The 20,973-nt window shown below is 38.9% G+C and overlaps 1 protein-coding gene across 1 annotated transcript in view; it reads right to left on the bottom strand.

Moving 5' to 3' along the window:
• Positions 1–7,839: 7,839 nt before the first annotated feature.
• Positions 7,840–20,973, bottom strand: part of hpse2 (heparanase 2) — a 174,616-nt gene continuing 161,482 nt past the window's right edge. The window contains exons 10-12 of the mRNA XM_034185268.1: positions 16,513–16,658; positions 14,285–14,431; positions 7,840–8,411 (exon numbers count right to left, since the gene is read on the bottom strand). Coding sequence (XP_034041159.1) covers positions 8,249–8,411; positions 14,285–14,431; positions 16,513–16,658 — 456 coding nt within the window. The 3' untranslated portion in view covers positions 7,840–8,248. The remainder of the gene's footprint in view (positions 8,412–14,284; positions 14,432–16,512; positions 16,659–20,973) is intronic.

Here is a 20,973-nt window from a genome sequence, read left to right as displayed (position 1 = left end):
AAAAATTTTTCAAAAACTGTAAGGCACAACTGAGTGGACACCATTCGATAAATTAAGCTGGTTTTCGGTAAAAATTTTAACAGCTGATGAGAGATTTTGGTCTGGTAGTGTCGCCGTAAGGACGGCCCACGGCGCATGTTTGGGATGCTCTGGACCGGTGTATACGACAGCGTGTACCAGTTCCTGCCAATATCCAGCAACTTCGCACAGCCATTGAAGAGGAGTGGACCAACATTCCACAGGCCACAATTGACAACCTGATCAACTCTATGCGAAGGAGATGTGTTGCACTGCATGAGGCAAATGGTGGTCACACCAGATACTGACTGGTATCCCCCCCAATAAAACAAAACTGCACCTTTCAGAGTGGCCTTTTATTGTGGGCAGTCTAAGGCACACCTGTGCACTAATCATGGTGTCTAATCAGCATCTTGATATGGCACACCTGTGAGGTGGGATGGATTATCTCAGCAAAGGAGAAGTGCTCACTATCACAGATTTAGACTGGTTTGTGAACAATATTTGAGGGAAATGGTGATATTGTGTATGTGGAAAAAGTTTTAGATCTTTGAGTTCATCTCATACAAAATGGGAGCAAAACCAAAAGTGTTGCGTTTATATTTTTGTTGAGTGTAAAAACATATGAATCAAATCCATTTATTTTTTGAAAAAAATAAAAAGGACTGCTTTTTTCATCACAGACCTTGTATATATATATATATATATATATATATATATATGAACTTATATTATCATTACTTACTAAAATGGTTTTTTTCTTTCTGTTGTTTGACTGATTGACTAATTGGTACATTTCTACAGTTTAGTCAAAACAGACTGTTCTCACTAAGGGAATGTTTTGATGGCTGCGGCAGATTTGTGTTGTACCACAATATACCGTTTGTTCGCTTGGCGTCTAAGAAGAGAGCAAAGAAACTCATAACAAGATAAATATTTACATTTTATTAACCTTGTGTGGGTCAAAATGGTCCAAAATACCACAAGTTCCAAATTGTGGTCCAAGGTCTAATCCAGTCCATCAGTTTTCTGGAGATCTGGCATTCACGGGAGTCTCATTTAAACTGACTCCTGTATATACAGAGTAAACATGGAGAAATCCTCCGTGCTGGCTAACAGGGTAAAGGGGCCTTGCATGTCTCAAAATGGATCAGAGAGTGTAAACAAAGTGAGGCTGGCCTGAGTCACCGATACCTCGACTAAAGGGCGACTGTCACGCAGAAAGGACGGACACAGAGCAGCCTGATTCTCAGAAAGTCACCGCCCGTCAGAGGAAGTGACACAGGCTTTTAAGATGCTCCGTTCCACCCCAAAAAAACAAAAAACATATATACAACAAAAAAATCTAATTACACTGCAGCTCCTTTGTTCCATCCATTAGTCAGAGAAATTTAGTTTTTCATGTATCAGTTATTATTATTATTAATAAAGTAAAAGACTTACTTTTTATTTATTTGAAAATTTACTTTTAATATTTTGCTTTGTGTTATTTTTAACCTTTCAAACTGGTTATTTGTTTATTTATTTACATACTTACCTCTGTCTGTATAGAAAGGCCTCTGCATGTTGACCGTGTGTGTAAAAGATCCCTCAGAAAGTCATGCTTGAATTTCAAAATGATTTTGCAAAGATTCTCATTGACCAAGCATTTATATACCCCCCATCCCATATATTAACCCCCCGCCCCCCTTTTTAACATTGAAGATTGGGCATATTTGTTAAATATAAAAATCCAAATGTGGCAACTTGTAGAAATTTTCAAACATTTTTACAAGTTGAGTTTTGTGGAATTTGATTAAGTTTAGAGTTCAGTTGCTGGAAGTCAGTTTTACATCATTTGCGGCCACCTCTTGTTCAAGCAAAAGAACATGTTTTGAGCCTGACCCAGAAAAAAGTAGGGTGTGGTTCTCCATCTTTTGCATTGTTAGAAACCAACATTAACATTAACATTAATCAGCATTGCAAAAATGTCATACATTCTTGAGAAATGTTGCATTTGCAACATTGTTGCAATGACATGTTGCTTTGCCATGAAGCTCAAAATTGAGCTCAGGTGCCTCCTGTTTCCACTGATCATCCTTGACATGTTTCTACAGCTTAATTGGAGTCCACCTGGGTAAATTCAGTTGATTAGACATGATTTGTAAAGACACACACCTGTCTACATATAAGGTCCCACAGTTGACAGTGTATGTCAGAGCACAAACCAAACATGAAGTCAAAGGAATTGTCTTGTAAACTTCTGAGACAGGATTTTCTTGAGGCACAAATCTGGAGAAGGGAACAGAAACAGTTCTGCTGCTTTGAAGGTCCCAATGAGCGTCCACCCTGATGGAGTTTGAGAGGTGCTGCAAAGAGGAATGGACAAAACTGCCCAAAGATAGGTGCAAAAAGGTTGTGGCATCATATTTGAGAAGACTTGGGGCTGTAATTACTGCAAATGATGCATCAACAAAGTATTGAGCAAAGGGTTGTGGATACTACATGTGATTTCTTAGTTTTTTAATTTTTATTAAATTTGCAATAAAAAAAAAAAACCTTGAAAAAAAAAAGTACTTTTGGTTTTACATTGACATGTTGGCAGTAGACAGCAAAGGGTAAACTGCACATTCCAATCTTTTGAATTAGAAAAAAACGTATGCTACTAAGTATGTACTTTTGAAAGTTGTTGACTTTTGCTGATGGCTTCATTGACAAGGACAAACTGGATTATGGATTATGCCAGTATGTTATTGTTGCATCCCGGATTAAAAAACGCCAGTTGGAAAACACCCTTTCATTCGCCCTATTGACGTTTCAAATCCCGCAAAACTTCGGAGAGGTCGCTGCACTGCGAGATCTCAGTAACATTGAGAACTGCACTGAGATGCTCTGATCGGGCTGCACTATAACCGCTGCACGCGGACAACACAATTAACATCACAACATAAAACTATTTTTATATTGTGCCTAAAACTGCCATGAATATATTCTCTGGGTTTATAGACGTTGTTATTGCGTTTGTTTTATGTAAACGTGAGAATCACAGGCTGTCTCTGCGTTATTTTCAATGGGAGCTGCTGTGAGCTACGCTCGCTTCCTGATCATGTCGTTCTGAGGGAAACTGAAGTTTGCTCTTTAACGTCTTGATTGTTGTTCTTTATAACACTGTTTGTCCTCTTTGTTCCGGCCTAATATATATAATATGTCTGAAATTCGGTTTGCGTTTATTAAATTCCACGCAGCTTAAACGTAGCAGACAGAGATTATTTGTTATAATTGTTTTAGCGAGTTTTCAGGGTATCGTGCATGCAGTCTCTTATTAACGTGATGAAAAGCATAAAAAAAATTACATTTTTGTAGTATAATATTCATTTACAATTGTCATCATGTGGATTCTCTGTTGTTTGACTGCAGCGACTCTCTGGCACGCAAGGGATTATGGGATACGTCAACAGGGCGAATGCTGAGGTTAGCTTCATTCCTTGCCAGAGTATAGTGAGAGGAGAATGATGACACATTTGCCCCAAGTACTCTTCATTAGAGAAATGGGGATCTCCGAAGGGCCTAATTTAAAGACCATGTGAGTTTTTGTTAGGAGTCGGTCTGTCTCTTGTAATAAACAGATCTTTGTCTGTCTGTCCGTTGCAATATCTCTAGAACGCAAAGAGCATAGCGAACTGTACTCATGCAAGTCCTTGTGTCAGGGTCAAAGGTCAAGGTCACAGAAGACAGTGTCTAAAATATGTTAGTGACCATAACTCAGGAACACTGTTATGTGTCGGACGCAGCTCGGAGAACCGACCAGTGTTTGAAGGACCCAGTATGAAATAAGCAGAGCACGGTACAAAGGCTAACTGAATTTAATACATAACAGTGATGTGATACAAAACAACAAAAGAGTGTGCGGTCTGGCGTGGTGGTGATACGGTGCGCTCCCAGCAGCGCTAACAGTCCGGAGCCAGAAGCCGTTCGGACCCAAGGACCCCGCCGACACCCCCCAGGTGGCCGCAACAAACCGAGTCTGTGAAAGAAGGAACCATTATGTGAGTCCACACTCTACACACAGAGAGACCACTCAAAGGTGTACATAAACAGCAAACACTTCCTGGCTTAATTACTAATCAGCTTCCCAACCTGCAGGCATGGAACATCCAGTTCACAAAACTCCACTGCAGTGGAAGCCGATACATGACTAACATACAGCTCAATATAATAAGGTGTGAGGGACACCACATTTACTGACTGTATAAACGTTAGTCACAAAATCTAACGTACCTCAGGAAGTGTGCTGACGAGCGTGAGACCTCACCCCCTCCTCTTTCACAGACCGTGCATCAAACCCTGGACGTTCTCTGCATCCACTGATGATGAGATGGCTCCCGAGACGACGATCTCACCCGTCTCGTCACAAGGTCGAGTCTCTGGCAAATACACACCGTATACTCCAGTCTTAAATGCCACCATGTTCCAATCCATATAGATGCACCACAGCTGTGAGTCCTGACGAGCCGCAGGTGATCAGGGTGAGGTCCTGATAACCTCAGCAACACAGCCACTCAGTCCCAAATGCAAGCCACCTGGAAGGAAAAACAAAAGACAGAAACAAAAAGGCAGCCAGGCCCCCCAGCCATACAACAAACTCGATGAGATTTTGAAACAGGACTTTCTGCATAGACCTCCACTCAACTGACGCTAACAAATGTGTCAGACCCCTGACAGGTTATGTCATTGCTCCTCAGGTAAAATTAGAAGATTGCTTAGATATTTTTTTTTTTTTTTTGGTCTCATCTGTGTTTTTTGTTTCCTTTTGCCTTATATGCAATTAGACCTTCAGACGTACATATGAAAACACATGTATGTAAACGATTTCAAGGCAATTTACGTGAGAAAGTGCAGTTTCATGTACCGTATCTGCTCTTTGTCTCCACCTCAGGCTTTTGTTGCTTCAGGCGAGTGATTTGGGAATATATGGCCTTCATGGTATAATGAATTTTTCTTTTTTTTTGGGGGGGGGGGGGGGGGGGTTGTTTGTGTACACATGACTCTCAGGTAAATGGACCAAGTGCTAACGAGTTAGAAATGAACCACATGTGAAAGCACGGCTGTTCACAAAGACCAAACATTTCTGCTGTTTCCTGTGTGTGGAACTTGAAATGAAAATATAATTTAAGGTACATGCTTTGGATCACTGCTCTTGAAGAGCTGCCAGAGTTAATGATTCACTGTCACGAAACATTGGCACGGCTGAAGCTTTTCTGCTTTTCATAGAATCCTGTAATGCCGCGTCTGGCGTGGGCTGTTCTGGGAGAAACCGAAGCCACCTGAGTGTTTAGCGCCTTCATCTCCCTTTGTCATCATCCAGATCTCTGTGCATCAGCACTCTATATTCTAAGCGAATCAGCTCGAGCCCGGTTTGAGTCAGTCTGGGCCAAATCTGAGGTCTGCAGGTCGAACTCATCCAAGCTTCATGTTTCGCGTCTGCAGCTGCCTCACGCAGTGACCAGACAGCAAAGATGGACTACAAAGACCTGCTGCAGCTGCTTCAACATCTGGAGCCAAAGAGTGTAACAGTTTGTTTGTCAGAGATAAAAACAGCACCAGAGTGAGTCACTGCACCAGCATGGCAACTTTAGTGCTTCAATTAAGAGCCACTTTAGCACCCTTACTTAAAGATGCTGCTTTTATTAACATGAAAAGAAACTACATTTTAAATGTTCTTTTTTTTACTATATATATATATACACAGAGCATGAACAAAGCTTCAATTATTTTTTTAATTATAGTTATTATATATATATATATATATATATATATATATATATAATTATTATATAATTATATAATATATATATAGTTATTATATAATTAGTTATTTAATTATTATAGACAATTATTATAGACAATAAAAATGATGGTGAATGATGGTGAGATATATATATCACCATCATTTTTATTGTCTATAATCATCAGTAAAAAATAATTGAAGCTTTGTTCATGCTCTGTTTGTTATGCTTTATGGTGATAGAACAAAACATCAAAGCATCAAACAAGGCACATTACTATTTCTCATGATCCCTGTGGTGAATTTTTTGACAATACCTACTTCAAATCACAGTGAGTAATAAAAATGTCATAAATGTATAAAAGTCATAGTTTATTTATTTAGCCTTTTATTTTTTTTTTTTTACAAAAATAATATAAAATAACACGCTTTATGTAATAAAATAACACTCTCCAAATGAAATATAAACACCTCTACATTTACTACATATAAACACTTTTAAAAGTCAAATTATTTTTTATGTTAAACACATTCAGGCACAATAAAGGCACAGTACTGTGCAAAAAGGTTTTTCTATCAATGGGTTACAAGAATAATCAAACTTGAAAACTTGAACTTGAACATCCCTTTTCCCAAAAAAAAAAAAAAAAAAATCATTGATAATATCTGACCTTTTTCTATTTAAATTACCAAACTATTTTAGAAAAGAATGAAAAGTTTTTTATGCATGCTACATGACAACACAGTGATGAATGCCAAGGATCATTCAATAACAAAATGATGATTAGCAACAAAAGGAAAGAAGATGTGTGTGTGTGTGTGTGTGTGTATATATATATATAATATATATATATATATATATATATATATATATATATATATATATATATATATATATATATATATGTGTGTGTGTGTGTGCAAAATTTTTTGGACAAGTAGAATTTATGATATGCTGGAGGAAAACACATTGTAGAAATATTTAAAAAAATATATTTTTACAGGTGAAAAGTGGTCACATTAAATTTTTAAATAGTAATTATTTACCATTTATTTTGAAAGGATTTGCAAACATTAAATGTACCCTAAACGTTTGCACAGTATATATGTGTCAAAATCAAAATTATTGCCACAGACTATGCAATTGCATTTCTATTTCTTATTTATGCAGTGGATTTATTATTGATATGGGTTCAGACTTTAACACACACACACACATTTTCACTTGTCAATTTGTGTTTTGTGATTGTCATGCAAATAGAAGCCCATCTGTCTTTAAATTTGAGGATCAGTGAAGGCCGAAGTAGACACAAATGTCAAAAAGTTATAAATGATATTGATGCCATTTTTCTTGCACATAACATCCATGAAGTTCAAAAAAACATGGTCACTTAGTCACACAAGTTATATTTAGCTTTAACATTAGAATAGAATTTTATCTACATTTTCTAATAACATGATATAAAACTCAAACTGTACAACATAAGTAAACACACACACACACACACACACACACACACACACACACACACACACACACACACACACACACACACACACACACACACACACACACACACACACACACACACACACATAGTGGAAAAATAGCAGCATTATAGGATTAATAAATGTGAAATTACACTAAATCGATAGTGAGACATGTTATATGCACCTGAAAAACTGGATTTTGTGATAGCTTAATGTGAAACAAAAACCAGATTTGTATCTGTGAGGACAAACACTGTGGATAAATTGTCACAAGTGGGCTTCTCAGCACCCAAGTAACAAATCTTGGCTGTTAGAACCCGGCAGTGAAACACAGAAAATGGCAGCAGAAAAGCAATAATGCATAAAACAAACTAAAACTGCTTTAAAATGGATTGTTTTTTTCCCCCTTAGCTTTAACGTGATGAGAATATCTACACATCAGTAGCATTATCAATAAAACACATAAACGCAAGACAGCCTTACACACTGCCGTGGTTTCCCTTTGTGGAACGGATCAAGTCAGAGTCAAGCTGACTTAGTGATCTTCAGTGGTTTTCTGTCATTCCTTTTTTTGCTTTGTCAGCAAAAGTATATTTCAAAAAAGACCAGCAGATGCAGAGATAACCATCTGAGAGTTAAAAAAAAAGCTTCATTAAGCCAAAGAATGTGGCCTGTTTCTGATACTACATTTCTGCAAAGTCACAAACAACAGAGCGTCACTGCACATGAGGAACACGCAGCGAGCAGGAGTAAGAAAAAGGTCTTCAGTGCAGCCCTTTTCATGTCCGAAGGGAAAATCTTTCTTTGTCATTGCAACATCTGCTTTTTTAAGCCGCTCCGTCAAAGAGTCGGTTGAACAAGGCCCAACCAGATCTTTTACTTCTTCTCCTTTACAAGTGGAAACAAGTGGTGAATTGTACGTTTAAACTGTAGTTCGGAGCATCGTGGCTTTAATTTGTGGGGCAAAGGTCAGCATTATCGTCGGCACGCGTACGCGTTCATGTTTTTGATGACGTAAAAGCCTACGGACGTGGGTGGCATGGATATTGTCCGTCCAGCCCTCAGCGTCTTTGGCTTCAACTCTGGGAATGTCTCATTGTCCACCATCAGCAGCTTTTCTCCGTTTAGCTGGACATGTCTGCAGAGATGAGAAGACAGAATTTACAGTCTGGGTCTGTAAAGATATTTGTATTTTTAACAGAGTAACAGAGTCCTCACGTGTACATTCCACAGGGTTTATTATTCAGTCAGCTGCACACTTGAGGGAGCTGCTGTTGCAGAAGTGCAATGTTACATTTGCACAGTAATGAGACATTTTTAAGGCAAAGATCACCTACTGTATCAGCCTAAGTGCTCCTTTAGTTAGGCCAAAATCTAAAGACTTCAGTCAAGGCAAATGTACAGTGTTATGCAAATAATTTTTGCATGCATAATTAAGAAAACATACATTTCAACAAGCAACGATGCTGCAAAAATTTTTTACTTCTCAATATTAAATAATTTGCAACAAAGAACATTTAGCATAAATAAATATATGTGATTATTATTTCCTTTTGAAGTGGAATTCTTTCTTTTACAAGAACTATGTCATGTTGCGACAACATCATGTTAGTCAATTCATTAGTTTCACCTGTTTATAGCCTTTATAGAATCGTGAATTGTGTTCTAAAGCTACAAAGCAAGCAATTTTTTATTAATCCGAGAAGATTAATATGCTATTTTCTCTAAAATTTAATAAAATACAATAAATTTGCTGTAATACAATCCTGGCTCAAACATAACGTTTTTGTTCCAGAAAATAGATCTGAAAAATACAGTCTTATAATCAGGGCCATCTGATATTCAAGCCGATATGGTGTTAGTAAAATACAAAACTTTAAATTTCCAAATGTTAATTTGAAAAAAATCTATCATACTTGTGCATATAGAGTTGTGTCAGGGAGTGCATCCGATGCCAAACTCGTGCCAAATCTACATGCGTGTCCACATTGGATCTGCTGTAGTAACCCCGGGCAAAAAACCGAGAGCAACCAAAAGAATCACACACTAATATAACAAAGCAGAAACAAGTCTAAAAACACATTTATATGGTGTGCTTAAGGCTTCTACACCATACTTTTAAGTGCTGATACAAGGACTACAATATATAATCTTTAAAACAGATTCATTCATTCATTCATCTTCTACCGCTTAGTCCATGGGTTGTGGGGGGCTGAAGCCTATCCCAGCAGTCATAGAGCGCAAGGTGGGGTACACCCAGGACAGGATGCCAGTCTGTCGCAGGGCACAAACAGACAAACAAACACAGACACACCCACACACACACCTACGGTACGGACAATTTAAAGATTCCAAACCACCTAACCCGCATGTCTTTGGATGTGGGAGGAAACCGGAGCACCCGAAGGAAACCCACGCAAACATGGGGAGAACATGCAAACTCCACACAGAAAGGCCACGGGAATTGAACCCACAACCTTCTCGCTGTGAGGCAACAGTGCTAACCACTAATCCACCGTGCTGCCTCTTTAAAATAGATTTTCAAAGATTATTTGTTCGATACTCATTAATTGGATCACATCTTGTTTTTTAACTCACATCTGTATCAAATATATTTAATAATCATAATAATAATAATACACTCACTCATCTTTAACAGCTTACTCCAACTGAGGGTCATGGGGGGGGGTTTGCTGGAACCTATCCCAGCAGTCATAGGGAGTGATGCTAATAATATTAATGAAATATCATTTGGGATATACAAGTAAAATAAATGCATCATTACTTTCTTCTTTTACCTTAAAGTTATATCCAAAAACTATAACAAAGAATAACTAATTCTAAACAGACAACTATTTGTAGGTTTCTGGGAACATAAGTGAATAATGTTGCAGACTTAAACCTTTGAGTCAGAGCCATAGTAGTGCCAATGCCAGCATCAGCACATGCGAGTAAAGAAAAAAAACTTTGTGCCTTTCTGTTCAACCATCAACACAGACTTCCTAATTTTTCTGGAAAGAGAACGGTATAGAAGAGCACATTTTCTTGTAATTTAAGACAATCTGTCCAATATTACAAGCGGATTGTGATCAGAGTTCATAAAAAGACTAAGTGCATTACCAATGATTAAGAAGTAAATAATTAATAATACAGGGTGCCTCCTCCCCCCAAAAAAACCCAGAACCCATAAAAAATGTAATAAATCCAACAAAGGTCTTAAACTTCAGTCTACATACAATCATTCCCCAAAGTTTCACTTATCTTGGACACTTTGCATAAAATACGCGTTCTTTCCAAATTATCCTGCAAATTGTATGATTTGTTGGCAAAATAGGCCTCCAGGCAAAATGTCTTTTCCTTGGTTGACGAAGACCTGTTGGGGAAGACTATTTGTTCCAATCGTCTTCCCCAACATGTCTTTCAAGAAATTTGCTGTACCTTTGTAGGACTTATTACAATTTCTATGGGTTCTGTTTTTTGGGGGTGGGGGATGAAGGTCACCCTGTATTTAAAATGTTAAAATGAATGACTTAAAATTCAAATAACTGCTAATATTTTTCACTGAATGTTTTTTTTTCTTTTCAAGATTTTTTTATTTATTTTTGATTTACAGCAGTGTCTTTTCTGTCAAGTCTTATCCCATAATATGTTGTAATTTTATGAGACACATTAAACCGCATATGTTCTAAAGAACAATATAGTGCACCGTTGTTTATAATGCCAAACATTTGAAGGACTTTTGTTGATTACTCAACTTTCTTACATATATATATATATATATATATATATATATATATATATATATATATATATATATATATATATATATATATATATATATATATATATATATATATATATATATATATATATATATATATATATATATATAAAGTGCAATAAAATGTAGTTTAAAGTTCACGGGATGAAGTGTGAGCTCAAACAAAATCAAATAAATCTTACTGAATAAGGGCGATACTGAGGGCTGTTATAAAATCAATGCTAACTCAGCCATGATATTTATTGCATTTTATTGATCAAAGCTTTCACATACATAGACTTGAATACTTGGCCAGTGTTAAGACGTGTCAGTGTTCACTTGGCAAATTTATAGACATCTGGTGTTGCTCCATTCTTCATAAAAGTCTGTGTGTGCTGCCTGTGGTATAGGAAAGCACTTAAAGCCTGAAAAAGGCTCGTCGTTAGCTGGCTCTCCTATTAACTGTCTCACAATCCTCCTCTAACACCTCAGACATCCTCCATCATTACGCCGTTATTTAAGGATCGTGCTCGCCCGCCATCAAGGCCTTTAGCGGACACTGTGTAACGCACAGACACGCACAGTGTGCAGTCATTAGGCTGATGTTCTGGGATTTAAAACATGTGAGAATAAGCAGCTTTAAAGTAAAGAGGGGCATGATGTAAGTACGTTCTTTCAGCTTGGTGTCGCCACAGCGGATCCACATGATGCCTTTCCAGATGCAACACCACATTACATGGAGAAGAGGGCACGTGTGGCGTGAACTAGATTCCTTATGTTTTAGAAGCATGTTCACTGACCACTGCCCAAAAGAAAAAATTTCACTTCATTTAATTTCTATAGCACCAAATCACAACAAAATTGCCTCAAGGTGCTTCATACAAGTAAGGTCTAACCTTACCAACCCCCAGAGCAAGCAAGCGACAGTGGTAAAGAAAAACTCCCTCTGATGATTTGAGGAAGAAACCTCAAGCAGACCAGACTCAAAGGGGTGACCCTCTGCTTGGGCCATGCTACCAACACAGTTGACAAAACAAATATACAGGAAATTTTTGGGAGTACATGCCGGTGCACAGAATGGGAGGCTTGCAGATGAAGACACCACTCCCATTTCTGGATGGAGCTGCATCTCAAACAGAGAGAAAAAAAAAACAGAATCAGGCATCAGAAAGACAACAAATACAGTGTAATTTGTCAGCATTAAGCAACAACAACAAAAAAAGCTGAAGAAATACTAAGGTGATTGCCAGCCACAAGCCTTAAGCGTCACTAAAAGACCCAGACCTTAGATAAAGTTGAGGCCGCAGCCCGCTCTGTTTACTAATAAATAAATTTAAAAGGGTAAAAAGCATAGTAACATACTATGCCAGTATGCTAACCATACGAAACATACGAATAATACAACTCAACTTTTTTTCCGTTAAAGTAACAGGTATTATATTAACTTATTGTACTGTACAAGTTTTTTGTAAAATGGCCTGAATATCAAAGAGCATCAGTAAAATATTATTTTTACAGTTTCAGAGTCACGTCAGTGTGACCGTGTGAATAAATACAGTAAGGGCCCCCCCCACTGATGAGAGACGCTATAATTCCTGAATTACTTTCTCTGTATTATTATACTTTATGAACATTTGCTCAACTTTTTCACGTACAAACAGGGAGAATCTGATAACTGTGAGCACGTACTTCCTTACTTTTGTTCAGCACAAAATGTACCAATAAAAAGTCCAACTCCCTGCTCCATTTGAGCTATGAGCCAAAGTTTATAGGCAAAACAAGATCAGTGATAAAACACTGTTATGGCTGAACAAAATTAAAGAATTTAAGACCAGTAAATTCAATCATAGACAGACATTGTGTTCCATGAAGTGACAATTTATTGATTAGATTTTATTGCCTGAGTTTCATTTTTTAAAAAACATTAAATATGTTTTTGAAGTATTTATTTATTAGAGCAGGTAGCTGAGAGGATGTGGAGTTGGCCTGCCAATATGTAGAGCTGGGTTTGAATTCCGCTCATGCTATCTGTTTGTGCCCTTAGACAAATCACTTATTCTTCATTCTAGCCTTGGCTGGAGAAGTAATTTGGAGTGGACTGGGGTCTGACTGGGGTCTTATCCACAGGGAGTCGTAGACTCTCATCTGCCTGACATTACCGTATCTGGAGAAAAGCACCAACGGCCTCAGGGCCTATATACATACTTATTTACAATACTATATAAATATTTTTGGCACATGAGAATCTTCATACAAAATGCCATCTTTTAAGTTGCGTGTGTGTTTTACAAGAAAATCAAATTCAAAAACTCTGTGCAATCCTCTTACACATGAATCAAGTGAATTTTTTTTTAGGTTTCATCAATCAACCAAATTTTCTTTCTTTCAATTTCTTGTATTTTTAAAGGTAAAAAAGGTCACACATTTTGATTATTTAGATATTTTTTATTAATTACATATTTTGCAGTTTTTAATTGTTTAAAAAGTTTTAAAAACATTAAATGTACTCCAAATCTTCATACATCGGTGAGTCACATTCTTGCCACAGTCCATGAACGCAAAGTGATTTAGTTATCATTTATGGATAATCCTTCACTTAACAGAATTTTAATTTCCACATAATTTATTCAGATTTTTAATCTATTACCTATGGATAATACACTTTACAGCATTAAAATTTTTACCTAATTTATGCAAACACAGTAATTTAATATGGATAATCCTTGACTTTACAGCAGTGTAATTTCAATTTATTTTAACATTTTAAAATAAAGATAGTCCTTATCACAGTGAATTGCTTTGCTTTTCACTAGAGCTGTCTGAATTTGTGTTGTGTTGACTTTTTCCTGATCTACTTGCTTTAAATCCTCTTTGAAGGAATAATAAAATATTTGAAATAAAAATTTATGAGATTCACTGGGATTTTATACCCCATTAAATCCCAGTGCAATTATGAAATTGAGTAACCGTTTCCTCATCCTTGGCAAAATTCAGACATTGGTAAAATAATTTCTCTTTGACAACTGTTTAAGATTAACCACAGCAATAATCCAACATGTTTCTTTTTTTATGCCAGCGGTGATAGTACTAAAACAGGTGTTATAATATTCAGAGTCTTTGACGGTTGGATTTATGTTCTAAGACCAGCAAGAATGTAACAGGACGCTGTAAGAACACAACATTTTTTTGTGAACAGAACTCAGTTCGTGGCAGTGTGCATGTGAACATGCATGTGAGTGTGAATTACTCACTTTGCTCTGAGCCCGTCAACGCCGTAAGATTGCAACAGATACTGGTGTACAGTCTTGTTCCGTAACGTCCCCGCCAACTTAATTTTCTTCTGTGAGCGATGCAGGTTGATGATGTAGATGGTTATGGAACCTCTCACATAGTTCGGACTGGTACAGGAAAGAAAATGATGAAGAATATTAGATATTACCTTCACTCACACAGATCTCACCACATCTGTTCATAGAGATTCGTTCATATATTTCAATGTCATGTGGTATAAAATTCCTCGTAATTAGAAGATGACTACAGAGAGAAAAAGTGCTTTGATATGTTTGCAATCGCAGGGATAGATTCGAACTGTGACTCCTTGATCTAGTCAGGAACAAAAGGTTTGCAGAAATATCATAAAACACGGTATTATCATGTCATATACTGCATGGCCTATTTTAAAACTCACTTTAGTGACCATTTTGAAGCCCTCATCGATGCTGAAGGCAATATTAAAACCTGTCGCTGTGTATTTAAGGTTGAGATGAAGGGGTCTACCCCGAACCTTAACAGATCTTGCATTACACACAGTTTGAGTCACTCTCAAAGTACCGGGACCACTGGGATTTTGGACTAAGGTAAATAACTGAGCAAGACAGATAAGGTAAACATGACAAAATTGAATAAGAAGGCAAAGACAACACAGAGGTAGTGAATACCACGTGTCGGCTTTGGTGTCTGTGGTCTAAAAGGTCTCCTAGGCATCTCTACCACCTCCATCATCTCTAACGCCGTCTTGACTCTGTTTATCTTTGCTCTTCACAGACACAGACAAAGTCATGCATTTGATTTACCCTGAAAGACTACACTCAAAAAAGAATCATTGGATGAACTCAATTCAATTAAGAGCAGGATTTCCATCAAATAAATATATGTGGCCCCAACTCAAATAAAGCACATCCATGCAAGATAATTTAATTTAATTTAGTTGGGACTACATATATTTATTAGATGAAAATCTAATCCAATGAGTCAGTTTTTTGAATGTACTAATATTCTAAACATTTACCAAGAGAAATAAAGAAGCGTACTGTGGATGGGAAGTTTGTGCATCTGGCTTTGTGTTAAACCTTCGAAGCTTTGTTTCTGAGACGTGAGCCGTGTCTCAGAGTGATAGATCAGATAGTTAGATGGAGGGAGAGATAGAGACCTCTCAAGCCTTTCAAACGATGAGGTTCCGAGGGGTCCAAACCAGGAACATATACATAAACATGTGTTGACGCTGTTTGATGTTTGAAACATTGCTGAGAAGTGAACAAAAAGACCCCTCAAAAACCACAGAGTGCCTGAGCAAAGATTTTAGTCTTTGCTGCTTAATACAGTACAGTAAACCACTAAGACAACAATGCTCTGTCCACTTAAGAACTGGCTCTATAAAGCCACATACGGGCAGAAATAAAGACGACTGAAGTGGATTCATGAGGATCTGGTTTATTGCCCATAAGTCCAGGGCTGATTGGTAAATTTAATGGTTCTGAACAGCACCACATGCCTGGGGTATGTCTAGATCCCACCCCTAAATTCTCCACGCCATGTGCCTGAGAGCCTACATCTGTTTAAAATGATATCAAACATCTACATACAAGCAATCAGACCTCAAATGACTGTTTGTTACACAACAGCCAATTTTTCAAGCAATGCTTCACCTGTGTATGAGCTCTGTCTAGAGTAAGTCTAGCCTAGTGCTGACAGGCTTTGCCCTCAGTTAAATGATAACCTTGAACAAGCCATTGCACAGACCGCCTCATTGTCTTCCCCCCTCCCTGTAAAATACCCCCCTTCAGCCAATCCTAAATGGGATAAAGGCCTAGAACACCTTTCAGCAGCTCTTTGACGACGGTGAGACAGCCTTCACACACCTGATAAGTGATACCCGTTAAGTTTTATAGGGTCTGAGATGTGAATGTGTGTCTGCGGTCTCCTTATTTATGGGGAGACCAAAAGGGTGGCTGGGGATTTTGTTCTTCCTCACCAGACACTGAGCCTCAGGTGTTTGGAAGCAGCAGCAGCAGAAAAAAAAAAAAAAAATCCACCACCGCCTGCTTTCTATCAAGGGCTTTTCCAGAGCATTGCTATAGTACAGATTGTTAAAAAGCAAAGAGGATGTCTAGACTGTCAGCATCAGATGAAAAGATTTAGCCAACCACAGCACATTATGTGCTCTATAATGTACTCGTGTTGTCTAAGCTGTAGCACATACTTGTAGTAGCTGGTACAGTGGGCATAGATCCGTAGCTTGTCTCGGATGACTCGTCCTGGTTGCGGCTTCCTCTGCAGTCCAGCCACCTGCACTGATAAAACCTTTGGACCGACCAGACGCTTGAAGACCAGGGAGAACCAGTAATCCTGTTTGGTCAGCATGCAGGCACATAGACATACACACTTTGAGTATAATCTTTGTTACAGTACATTAATTTTTTCATCTTAATGCTTAGGGATGTCAAGCATGTAGTTTATTGGGTGTTAACATAGACTGTATATATACACTGGACAAACCCTGCATGACATCAATCATAGGTTTTCTGAAGACGCTCGGAAGGGCTGTTTGGAAGATTAAAAAATTTCCTCCTTTGGGTGTCCCCATGTTGGCAGTGCTTACATCCCAACCAACCCATAACTGGCAGAGGTGAAGCACAGATGAGACTTTTCGTGACCTTGGCGAGACATATGATGCCTGAACATGCCCCCATCTCAGAATTAGGAGGTTTGTTAGAAAACTATCCGACCTTTTTATTTTTTGCAAAAACCATATGGATTTGAATCACGTGAGTTTGCATCACACGCGCGTCAGGACGGAGCCACATGGCGCAAAGCAACGCAGTGATGAAGCCTCACAGGACATGTTCTGGCATGTCCAGCTCATCCACAATTTCTCGGATAGTCACACGACTGAAAAGCCACCGAAAGCCATCCTGTGAGACCAACACGGAGGTGCTTTTGTCCCGCGCCATGAGCAGCTCCGTGGCGCATCCCTCCACTTCTCTTTCCATGACAAAAACTCCTGTAACAGTGGAATGTGCCGAAAAAGTGCTGATGTCCACGTCTTCTGCCATTTCTGTGGAAGTCAGACGACGTCCCGGATCAACAAAGCCTTCACTTTGGAAATGATCTGGTTGTTTCAGCGGGGTTTCAGCCTGTCGATCGGCGCTCGGAGTGCGCCGCGCTCTCAGCCGCTGTGGGCGGTCTTTAAACCAGCTGGAGCACTCCTTAATCTGTGTGATCCCCATAAAATTGTCCCTGAAAGCCATCTGAATTTTCCGAATGCTGTCCACCTGGAGGTCTCTCACAGTTTCTGGAAAAATTTGATGCAGCAAAGCTCCAAATCGTTCAGACATTTTATTCGCAATAAAAATCCGACGAGAGGGGTGGACCACTGCTCACACAAAGCCTGCTCACAGGTGAATGACGCAACCGACAGGCGTGAAAAAACTCATGCATTCGTACGGAGGTTCAAGCTTGGCTGATGCAATCACACGTGATTCAAATCCATATGGTTTTTGCAAAAAATAAAAAGGTCTGATAGTTTTCTAACAGACCTCGTACACAGCAGAACTAACAACTAACAGGCTAACCTTGGTTTGGGTGTTTTATTAAAGCATATTTTTGGGAACTGGCCAGTGATTTTCATAACACGTTGCTTGGGTGTGTTTGTGGGTATTAAAAATTATGACCCACTTATTCCTTTGTAATCATGGATTTAATGGACCTAACATCATCAAGCTACAAAAAACTGCTAAAAGTGCTAATGGGGCTAATGGCTAACACGTAAAATTAAATAACACAAAATTTTTATTCGACATCAATAGCACAGCACAGAATTTTTAGATGATCCACTAGGACAATTAACCACACTTCAAGCCATAATTGATTAGATATATTTGGAAATAAATGCTCAGAAAGAACAGACATGGTCCTCCAAAACAACAGCAGCCATGGCTCGTGGTCTCTTTTCTTGGAGCTCTGAGCCTGAAATTGGGTCAGTGGCACTACGATCTGCCACTCAAATTGACAATGTTTATGGCATAAAATACCTTAAACTAATGAAATATATAAAAAAAAAAATCCATATCTAAAACGACCAACACGATTGTTTGCAGGATCATTGCAACAAGAGGAGCAAACCAATCAATTACCTGGGCCCCCAGATATCAACTGGTTATGAATTTTATGCAACGACAAACTGTGTGAGCACCCCTTTATATTCTGTGACAGTCAGTACAGGAAGATGCATAGACACTGTTATCGGAATCCTCCCCAAGGGGGCCCCTCTCACAGTAGCCAGCCACGTGACATAGCTCAACTTGACGGGTGAGGTGTAAAGTCCAGGGTAGAGAGAGATTGCGCGGTGTAGCTCATCTCGACGGGTACTAGTTAATGTCAACGGGACCCGGGACACTGGAAAAATATAAAACTGCAGCAATCATGAAGCGGAGTTATCTGTCAGGAAGCCAGAAAAGAAAGAAGAGAAAGGAAGAGGAAGAAAAGAAAAAACAGGAGAGTGGTAAGTGATCGTTTGGATAAATAGGTCTACATGTCAACAAACTATAATGTTTATGTTAGCTACTTGCCTGGCTGTGTTATATTAACAGTGTTGCATCTTCATAAATTATTAATGTCCACTCGTGAACTGAGTTTCCCAAAAAGTAATCTACTGAACCACGGGGTGGGGTGATGAGGCATAGGGGGGCCTCTGAGTCCATTTTGCTTGGGACCCCCAAATGCCTTGAAACGGCCCTGATTGTTTGCACCAGGCTATAAACATGTTTATTTCTGTTCTAAAGTCGGACATTCTAACATGGGCTTCTGTGGGAATCTACTCACTTCTGGAGCCAGCATCAAACGGCCAATCAACTTTTTCGCCAGCTTCATTTTTTATAGCTGAATGTTGGGGCTTGGGTATTAAGCATGCCTCGTGGTCATTTTCTAAGAGTGAATTTCATTGTTTGGTATTTAATTAATGAGTTTTTTAATTTTCCGGTGTTTGGATGTCATGTTTTTCTTCCCTCCGAAGAATGTGTGATCAGGAGTCATCCTGGATGCCCAGCTGCAAATGATTTCCCTAACAGGTGGACAGTTTTGCTTTCCATTTAATGCTGCATTCATGACACATCAGAAATTGGAGAATTTCGACTGTGCACGGATGAGAGGGAGCATGGACAAACAGTATTGTTGCAACAAGTTGAGGTAGTGTTGGTAGAATACTTGGAGTCAACTCGTCAAACTAATGGAGAGAAGTAAAGAGAGTGCAGAAAGGGCGGAGTGGGTAGAAGGGCATCTGTGAGAGTGAAAAGGAAACTTTACAAGAGCAGCTATGTTGTGGGGCTTGAAGGCCGGACGCTGACAAAAAGACAGGAGACGGCGCTGGAGGTGGCAGAACAGATGTTGCGCTACAACCCTAAATGTTACAACACCTTTTTTTTATTCTCCACATAAGGCCACAAAATGAACTGTGGTCTTATGTGGAGAATAATAATAATAAAAATTCTGGATATTATGAGATTTAGGGGCCCTGTGACAGACCGTCCCTGCCTCACACCCCATCACTGCGGGGATAGGCTTCAGCTCACCGTGACTTTTCGTTAGAGTAAGCGGGTATAGAAAATGGATGGATGGATGGATGATATTTAAGGGTGTTGTAACATTGAGAGGGTGTAACAATGCTGCAATTTTCTTGGGTGTAATATGGATGGACAGGATTGGGAATGAGCATGTCAAAGGTACAACACAGGGAGGACACTGTGGAGACAAAGTGAGAGAGCTGAAATTGAAATGGTTTGCGCATGTATAGAGGAGGGATGTGGGTATATAGGGAGAAAGATGCTGAGGTTGGAGTCGCCAGGCAGTAGGATAAGAGGCAGACCAAAGAGGAAGTTTACGGATGTGGTGAGGGAAGACATTCAGGCTGATGGTGTGAGAGAAGAAGATCCAGAGGACTTGGTGAGGTGAAGATGGACAAACTGCTGCGGTGATCTCTAACAGAAGCAGCTGAAAGAAGAAGAACCAAGAAGTTCATGGACTATTCATGAGGATTATCATTTACTTTTATAGACAACAATCCACCAGTCCATTTGATGTTGCACCGGTTCTGTGCTGTACAGCAGGGACGGGTGGCAAAGTTTGCAAATTACAAATTTACAATCAAAAACAGACTAGGTGTGGCGAATAAAAATGGATAATGTTTTGTGAAGACTCCCAAGGAATGCTCGGAGTGAGACTCCTCAGTGTGCACGGTCCCAGTTGCAGACAGACATCCAGAGGATAAGTAAATCTGGATGAGGCAACAGCAAGCAGATGGTTCATTGAAGGAGGTCTGCCAGCAATCTTGAGAAGATCTTTCTTTTGGCTGCAACTAGGTAGTGATGTGTTGTAGAAAATAATGCACAACTAGAGGTAAAAACACCATGCATAACACTACCTCTTCTTACCATGAACAGGCAGTAGCAACTGCATATATTTTTCATCCTTAGGAGACCCACGGGGCCCTTATCCTTTATGTTTGTAATGACTGATTGGTTTTCAAGATATGGGAGGGCATTTACAACCAAAGATGCCACAGCTCTAGCTCTGTGGAAGCACTGTGGAGGGACCTTATTCAGATATGGGTTTGCAGAAAGAGGATTTTGTCAGATAGGGGCTTGGCCTTTGGCTTGTCCATACTACA

The sequence above is a fragment of the Thalassophryne amazonica genome, chromosome 13, assembly GCF_902500255.1.
Source record: "Thalassophryne amazonica chromosome 13, fThaAma1.1, whole genome shotgun sequence".
Classification (NCBI taxonomy): Eukaryota; Metazoa; Chordata; class Actinopteri; order Batrachoidiformes; family Batrachoididae; genus Thalassophryne; species Thalassophryne amazonica.
Note: the sequence above shows the minus strand (reverse complement) of the source record. Positions and strands in the feature narration are given on the sequence as shown.